This window comes from Chelonoidis abingdonii, chromosome 6, assembly GCF_003597395.2.
Source record: "Chelonoidis abingdonii isolate Lonesome George chromosome 6, CheloAbing_2.0, whole genome shotgun sequence".
NCBI lineage: Eukaryota > Metazoa > Chordata > Testudines > Testudinidae > Chelonoidis > Chelonoidis abingdonii.
This window is the reverse complement of record NC_133774.1, coordinates 50,384,035-50,392,732: the sequence shown is the minus strand read 5'-3', so window position 1 is coordinate 50,392,732 and position 8,698 is coordinate 50,384,035. Positions and strand designations below refer to the sequence as shown.

At 37.0% G+C, this 8,698-nt stretch overlaps 1 protein-coding gene across 4 annotated transcripts in view; it reads left to right on the top strand.

The window, feature by feature from the left end:
* ARHGEF28 (Rho guanine nucleotide exchange factor 28) overlaps positions 1-8,698 on the top strand; it is a 230,453-nt gene that overhangs the window by 137,722 nt on the left and 84,033 nt on the right. For all 4 annotated transcript variants that reach the window (XM_032763554.2, XM_032763558.2, XM_032763555.2 and 1 more), the window contains one exon: positions 4,522-4,652. In XM_032763554.2, coding sequence (XP_032619445.1) covers positions 4,522-4,652 — 131 coding nt within the window. The remainder of the gene's footprint in view (positions 1-4,521; positions 4,653-8,698) is intronic.

The window sequence follows — 8,698 nt, the reverse complement described above, 5'->3', positions numbered from 1 at the left end:
GGCTAGAGCAGCCATCTGTGGGAACCTGCAGGAAGGGTCAGAACAGGGATAGGAAAACAAGAGGGTGGGCACTAAGACCCAGTGGTGCCCCAAATTTTCAGGTGCCCTGTGCAGCTGCCTATGTTGCCTATGCCTAAGGATGGCCCTGCCTGTGGTCCATTCAGGATCCCTTTTCTGTTAGTTGTGGAGAATGGACATTGTTCCTTGGTCTAGCATTGCTATTTTGGCACTGGTCCTGGATTTAACAAAGCACATCCCAGACCTTAACCAGTGTAATTTCCAGTCATTGCCATCACATCTTATCTCGTGTCTGTGTGCACTTTGAGGGCCATACAGCATCTTCCAGAGGCAATTATATTGTTTTCTTTGTTTTTCCGCCTATATCCATAAATCTTTATTGGTTTCCTCCTCCTCCTGTGCTTTGCAGGAAATAGGTTGTAGTCCATAGAACTGAGAGGAAATTACTGTATAGTTTTTGATGCCAGACAAACTTGGGTCAAACTTGTCTTTACTGAAAATGTTTATACTTTTTAAAAATTAAAGAGCCTGATGTGTGTCTCAGTCAGTTTTACATCAGTATATTGCCGTTGATTTCACTAGGGAACTCCTGGTTTTACATGTTTTTTTTTGGAATGTCACCTTTCAAGTCCAATGCGGCTCATCTGAACTGGCTGGCACTTTGTGCATTGTTGCTCTCTGATAGCTTTCAAATTTAGCAATCAGCTGCTGAGATGAGGCTACATTTACCAACTTGACTTAATATTTAGTACTATCTAATTAGGCAGATTGGTCTGCTAAGTGGTGAATTTGTGCATGAGCCCTCTCCTCATAAGCAGCTTGAAAAGCAAGGTGTCTGCAGAACATACTGAAAATGTTTCCATAGCTGAGCTAGGTTTTTGGTTATGGAACCAGCATCCTGTAACATCCAAAGCTGTGGGTATTTTGGTAGAAACTAAAGTAAAAAATGTGTGTCATAGGTACAGTATTTTAGTAACCTTTTATTAATTAATCATGAAATCAATAAGTTGTTATAGTTCCAAAAGAAAAACATGTACAGCCTTCGCTGGCAGTGTCTTACTGTCAGGCCAAGTCCTGATTTATTACAATAGATGAGAAATAGTCACTTCTTAACTGCATTTTATTGATAACCATTGTTCAAATGACCTACCATATATTGGGTCTCACAAGTTTGTATATGTCTCAGCACTCGGTTGCACTCCTTTGATATACTTGAGAATGTTCTGAATACAAATATGGTGACTATGGCCGATTGTCATCTGTGGCACCTTGCTACCAAGTGGAAGTAAGACTGTGTCAAGTGTCTTCCGCTTGCATCATGCACAAGTGGGCAGAGTCCTGAACATAGTTCTCAATGGTCAGCGAATAAAGCATGATTCCTACCCAGTCTATCTTGGCGTCACGCTGGATAGAACTCTCGCATAGTATGACAGTCTTACGAAGGGAGGTCAAAACATGCAACAACGAGCTCGGAAAACTGGCCAGAACGACATGGGGTGCCAATGTCCAAACTTTACACACTTCAACCTTGGCACTCTGTTATTCAGTGGCAGAGTAGTGCAGTCCAGTATGGGCTCGCTCATCTCACACAAAGATGATCAATTTACAACTAAATTCCACCATGTGTATTATTTTAGGCACACTTAAATGTATTGCTCTAGCATGGTTACTGGTTCTCTGCAATATTGCTCCACTCAGTGTTTGCAGAGAGGAAAACATAGTAAAGCTTGTGACCAAATTGCTTGATATGCCACATCTACCATTAATTAAAAACTTGTTTAATACACCACATGGTCTTCTGCCCTCATGGTGCGTGTTGTGAATAAGTTTACTGGGTGAGGGATTTACAGTCGAGGATGGATGGCCAAGCTTTATAATCTGCAGAGAAAGTGACAGATAGTTATTTTCTCTTGGACCCCACTCAGTGTCAATCTGGGTTTGATTTACTGCGAAGGCAATGAAGCTGTCTGAACTGGTTTTGTACTGGACATAGAATTTGTGCTGCAGCAGAATGTCTGTGGCATTTCAGAGACAGTCCACTGTGTCAATGTGGGCAGCCACAAACTATGACACATAGTTGAGGACTCCAAAATGACTCAACTTCCTGGCGGTCTTCGTGCCTTGAATATCATGGATAAGAACGCTGAGGCTTGGCTCAACCGGATGCCATACGCCAAATAAATAATTGATAGGCATTATTTATCTCTTTATTTTTCTACCATATTGAAAGTAGCATGGTAGAATGATAGAGAATATCTGAGAAAATGGAGGCATTGTTTGAATGTAAATGTGTAACGTCTTTTTACATGAGAAGTTCAGACCTTATATAATATACCATAGTTACATAAATTCCATCCCAGTCCCAAAATCTTATCTCACCTTGTACACCTTTCAAATACTGTCACTGTGCATCAGGAACAGAATCCTAATGCAGTTTGAAAATAGAAACCAATCCTATCCAAGGGCCAGGAATCCTTGTTTTAAAATAGCGTAAATCATTGTTTTCTGCTTCTAGCAGCTTGTCCAGATCCTGGTTTCTAAAATCATGTGGGAAAGATGGTAGTTTGACAAACCAGTAAATATGTTTTTGTGGTACATAAACCTTTCCCAGTTTTTTTTTTTCTGAACCATGGATCAGAAATAGAAATTGTCAAGCTCTGCATGTTTATCACCTTCCATAGTATGCTCCTCCCACATCAGGGCTGCCCGGGGGTGGGGGAGGAACTGGGGCAATTTGCCCCAGGCCCCGGATCCTGCAGGGGCCTCCACAAGAAGATAGTATTCTATAGTATTGCAACTTTTTTCTATGGAAGGGGCCCCTGAAATTGCTTTGCCTCAGGCTCCCTGAATCCTCTGGGTGGCCTTGTCCCACATAAACATTTTTGTTTAAAGTTGACGTGGACAATATCTATCACAGAGCTAGATTCCTGTACCAATGAATGAATTATGCTAATGATTAAATATGGATCTTGTCTTGGAGACTGGGGACTGGAGTACAAGGTCTTTCCAATTTGTATTTCATTGTTATGAAAATAATAATGAAAGTCTTTCTGTTGCACCCACAGCACTAAAGATGTGGCACTATAGAGTATTTAAAGATGAATGAAACTATGCAGCAATTTATGCTATCAGTCATTTCATTGCAAAGCATATTACTATGATATTTATAAACTGCCTTTAAATGTCCTTCTGCAAAAATGTGAAAAGGAAGTTACTATCCTACATAAGGAAAATCCTGGAAGTAGTACGCTGTGTATCTGGCTGGATGGCACACTGGAGTCTATGTGGAATCAGGGAAGAAATCTTTTCTCCAGGCTCTAGCATGACTGCTGCTATATTCTGGTTTCTCCATCTGTAAAATGGTGGTAATAATTTTTATTATGAGCAAAATCTGAAAATCTGTAGAATTTAAGATGGTCCACAGTGCCATGTTGGATAGCTAGCTAGGTAGCTATGACTATTCTCATTTGCAGTTTGTTGAACATTAATATATTGCTAGAGCTATGGAAGTAACTAATTTTTTGGCTTGTTGCAATTTTGAGAAATGGAAAAAAAAAATTCTTTTGGATCAACCCAAAACTGACAATTTTCAGAATTTTTGGCCAAAAATTCTGAAAAAAAAAATTATTTTGGGTTGAACAAAATGTTTTATTTGGATTTCGGGCGTTCTTACTGTTTTTTGATAAAAGCAAAGGAAATTTTGAACTGAAGGGCTAGATTCACCAAGGGGCTTAGGAACCATTCACAAAACAGAGGTGATGGTGGGGGTAGTGATGCCCTCCTTGTACATAATATCTCATTGTCTAAGGCACTCACCTTGGAAATGGGAGACCCAGGTTTGAGTCCCTGCTCTGAAGAAGGGATTTGATCCCCCCAGTGAATGCCCTAGCCACCAGGTTATTTGCTATTCTGGCCTGAGTCTCTCTGTTTCTCCTATTGAAGCTGTTCCAAGATGTGTAAATAATAAAATATTAATCGAAGTAGGAAATAGAAACCAGGTGTCCCTGCTCCGGGTGAATGCCCTATCCACTAGGCTCCACCTCCTCTTCCATTTTATCGATAGCAATTAAGTCCCTTCATGAATCATGCTTGAAAAATCAAAATGTTTCATTTGGGAAGTGTCAAAATGAAACGTTTCAACATTTGTGGGGAAATTTTTATTTTTTGACTGAAACAGTTTGGCTTCATTCACCAAATGTTTTGGACGAAAAAAAAGCTTTTGGCCAAAAAATGTCACTTAACTGTATTTGTTGCTCACTAATTTCCATTTGATAAATGTCATGAAATCAGGTAGTTTGGCAAAGAGCTTCTGCGTACAAATGCAGATTTTTGAATGAATGCAGAAATGTAGTCTTAAATGATCTGGGCATAACTAATAAAAGTCTCTTTAAAATGTGATGCTTAAGTGACTAGGCTTAGATATTTTTATGGCAAAATAGAGAAGAGAAAAGGAAGTGGTATGAAAAACTAAATTCTGTATTTTCCCATAATATTTCATTCCAGAGCAACAACATTCTACACTTGATGTCCTCAAGAAATCCCCAAATCCACCTACCTTCTTTGCTGCAGCCACACTTAGTGCCATGCTTAATGGAAGTGATGAAGTGTATGCAAATTGCATGGTTGTGGATCAAGTAAGATAGTCTTGCATCTTTGTGCTCTCAGTACACTGCTGTTCATTGTCTCCCGGTAAAATATATTATTTGAATTTTAGTAAAATGTGGTTCAATCGGTAGAGCCTTCCAGTGATTTATGTTTATAAATATTACATATGTTTATTAGGACAGTCGATTTAATCACAGTTCATTCATGCAATTAACTCAAAAAAGTAATCGTGATTAAAAAAAATTGCGATTAATCGCAGTTTAGTTGCACTGTTAAACAATAGAATACCAATTGAAATTTATTAATTATTTTGGATGTTTTTCTACATTTTCAAATATATCAATTTCAGTTACAACACAGAATTCAAAATGTACAGTGCTCACTTTATATTATTTTTATTACAAATACTTGCACTGTAAAAATAAAAAGAGAGAGTATTTTTCAGTTCACCTCATGCAAGTACTGTAGCGCAGTCTCTTTATCCTGAAAGTGCAACTTACAAATGTAGATTTTGTTTTGTTACATAACTGCACTAAAAAACAAACGGTGGATTTGATTTAAATCAAATTGATAATGATTTAAATCACTAGTCAATAAGATACAATTTAATCCTTGATTTCTACATAAAAGTCCATTCTTGTTGGTTGTTATACATATTCTTCACAACTCAGAGATAGATGTAAGTTTTATTTTTAGAGGGTACACACTATACATTTTTAAGTGATTTATTTTGAAAACTTTCAGATTAGTTTTACAGCTATATCAGAAAACAAATGTTTGGTTATTTCATTTACCAAAAGTAACTGAAGCAGATATTTATGAAGTCATTGAGAGGTGAACAATCTCCAGTTCAACAGGTTAATCATTAATATTTGGAGGAATTTCTTGCTGTGCTGTATTATGAGGAGAACATCACCAGACAGACATTTAAATTGTTTTATTTCACTAAAACAACAATGGATTTTTTTCTTCAACAGCAAGCATATAATATTTTAACAAAACAAGCATATGAATTTTTGAATTTAGGTAAATATTCAAGTTTTTTAAAATCAGGTTTGTTTTTGTTAAAATTGTTTTTAACTAAAATGGTTAAATGAAATAATTAAAAAAACCAAACAAACCTAAATTGACTATGTCAGCCAGGTCAACATGAGAAACTTAAAATATTGGCTTCTGCAGCCAACTCGGTCGTCTTCACCTTCATTTTCCTGTTTGTTCATAATCTGGAGAAGAAAAACAAGCTTTCCTGCTTTTTCAAGTCCCAAATGATTTCTCAATTTGGAATGAATTAGTCCAAAGAAGGAAATGTTCTTTCTACACTGGCAGAAGAGGCTACTGCTATTAAAAGTGAGATTATCACTTCAACAGTCTCTGAATCCAAATGCTTAAGTGACTTCCACCAGTTCACTGGTGTGACTTTCTTTAAAACATCATCAGCAAACATATATTTCTTGACTGGTTCACCCTTAGCTCTGAAGTTTATTATAACTGACATTATGGAGGGATGATTGCTGGATGTCCATGTCATAGCCAACTCTTCTTCTTCACCAGTTCAGGTTTGACCCTGGTACCGGTATTGAGAATATTTGCAAGAAAATGAGATGGAGATAGTGCTTGTCCCATTCGTTTTTTTAATGCTTGTAATTTAACTCTGTCATTGCATATATCTGTTTTTAAGATCTCACTCAGTTCCTTCCAAATTTCAACAACGTCAGCAATAAAACAGCTATTTCCTTGCATTTTGTTCAAGGCTCCAGAAATAGGCTTCATGGTACTCAGCATGTATTCAACATTTCTCTTAAGCTCAATGTTGAGAACTTTGGCTGTGACAGTGCCATCTGTTTTTTCACAATTTTGGTCATAAACTCATCAAATTAGATGAATTCTTGATATAGTGCTCTACCAAGTTCCACCGCATGTCTTGTGGGAGAGTTAGCTTGGTTCCTCCCACTTTTTTCAGAGCAGCTGCTGCAAAGTGGTTCTTTTGAAAGTATTTTGCAGTTTCAACAACATTAGCCTTTATTTCTGGAACACTGAAGTCTCTGGCTAGGAAGTGCATCTAATGAGCACTGCAACAGTATGTTGTTAGCTTGGGACTCTCGTCTAAATTTCTTTTCATCTTGGATACATTTGCAGCATTGTCTGTGACCAAGCTGCATACTAGACATTTGAATTTTTTTTCACAGTTTGTTACAGCTTTTACTGCTACTTCTTAAAAGTATTCTGCTGTTCGTGCATTTTCTGATGTATCAGTTGTTTCTGTAAGGAAGACATTCCCTTCTTCTGTTGTCACACAAGCATATACAACAGGATCATTATGGATATTGCTCTACCCATCAAGACTCAGGTTAACAATTTCATCCTCTAAACCTTTTGCACACTGCTCAAGTTCTCTTTCATACACTTTATCCAGCAATTTACCTGTGACATCTGCTCTGTTGGGTGGACTGTATCCTGGTCTTAATGACTGAACCATGTTAATGAAGTGTGGGTTCTCAGTCATACGGAAAGGAGAGTTTGTTGTTAAAACAAGCTGGGCAATTTTTTCATCAATTACCTCTTTTTGTAATCTGGTTCTTATTGCAAACTTATCTGTGGTTGTTTCTGGATGATGGGGAATTTTTTTTTTCTTTTTGCTACAGGTGATATACTGTGGCTGTAACATACATGATGTGATTGAAACACTATCATTGGCAGATAACTCTGAAACTATAGAAAATGATGGTGATCTTGAAGGTGGATAGTGTATGTTCAGAATCCTGTATGTTGAGGATGGATTCTCCTAAACAAAATAAGTCAATGCAGTTATTTAATTATTATTACCATACTGATCATTTAGTATTACTGATTGCATTCACTGACACTCAGTACAACTTTAAAGGTGAAATTGTAAAAGGAAGATCTATTTCAGATATTTATTTTTTTTTATCACAGCTGCGTCTAAAATGATAGTACCATAGAGTAACAACTATATTTTTTGCTAAAACATGAGAATTAAAGAATAGTCCAGAAGGAAGACAGGCAGTCCTTAGGAAAGAAGTATGAAACAAAAAAGTTTACAGACCTGAAGATCCTGAGTGTTCAGACATGTTCCTTTCATCATCTTCAGTGTAGCTTCCTCCTGAGAAGGAACACTTCTCATGATGATGTTTCATTCAGGAAACCAGGCCTTGCATTTCTTTGTTGCACTCTGTTGGCATTTTGCACACATGCCAGTCTTCCACCCAAGGTAGAGGAACTTCAGTGAAACTATTCCCGAAACTGGGTCTCTATGGCCGCGCCATTATAAGTTTTCCCTTTCTGAGTGAGAAATCGTATGGTATCTCAAAAAGCAATGAGGCTAACACTCAAAGACCTCAAACTTTGGAAATATGCTGGCAAACAGGTTTTACTTTGTTTTCTACTTTGCCTGGCCGCTCCTTTCTCACATTTATCTCCAGATTTTTTCTCCTTGTTCAGATCTATTCCACTCCAAACAATCTTCTCTATTCATTGAACTTTTTTGAAACTTAACGTTTTAGAGAGAGTAAAGGATGTGACTCTGTGTACACAAAAATTGTCAGAGGGACAAATGGGTTGGAGTCTTTGTTGTTTCTCACCTCTAAATGTTGTTTATTTTAAACCATTTTTGTGTTATCAAGCATGTTATCTTGGAGGCACAATCCACAGTGTGGAGGAACTGCAAAAACTTAAAAAGCATCTTCTGAATTGGTAATCTTCTAGACTTGAGCAAACTGGAGGTCCCATTGGGGGAGATAGAAAAAGATTAACCTAAAATTGAAATTCTTACAGAAGCCCCTTGGGCCCCATAAAAATTGGGTTCCTAATCCGTATTGAAACTATTGGGAAAAACTCATCAAACATTAACATTAATATAGTTATTCATTTACTTGTAAAATTAAGAATTTATAATTCCCTAGTCCACGATGAGATATCTGTTGAAGGCGTATTAGTATGTCGTAATTAAAAACTGTCTTTTAAGATAGGTTTTTTTCCTCAAAAAAAAAATCCGGATTTTATTTAAAAATCCAAATTTTTTTAACTTTCTTTTTTAAAAATAATTGGTTTTTATCCA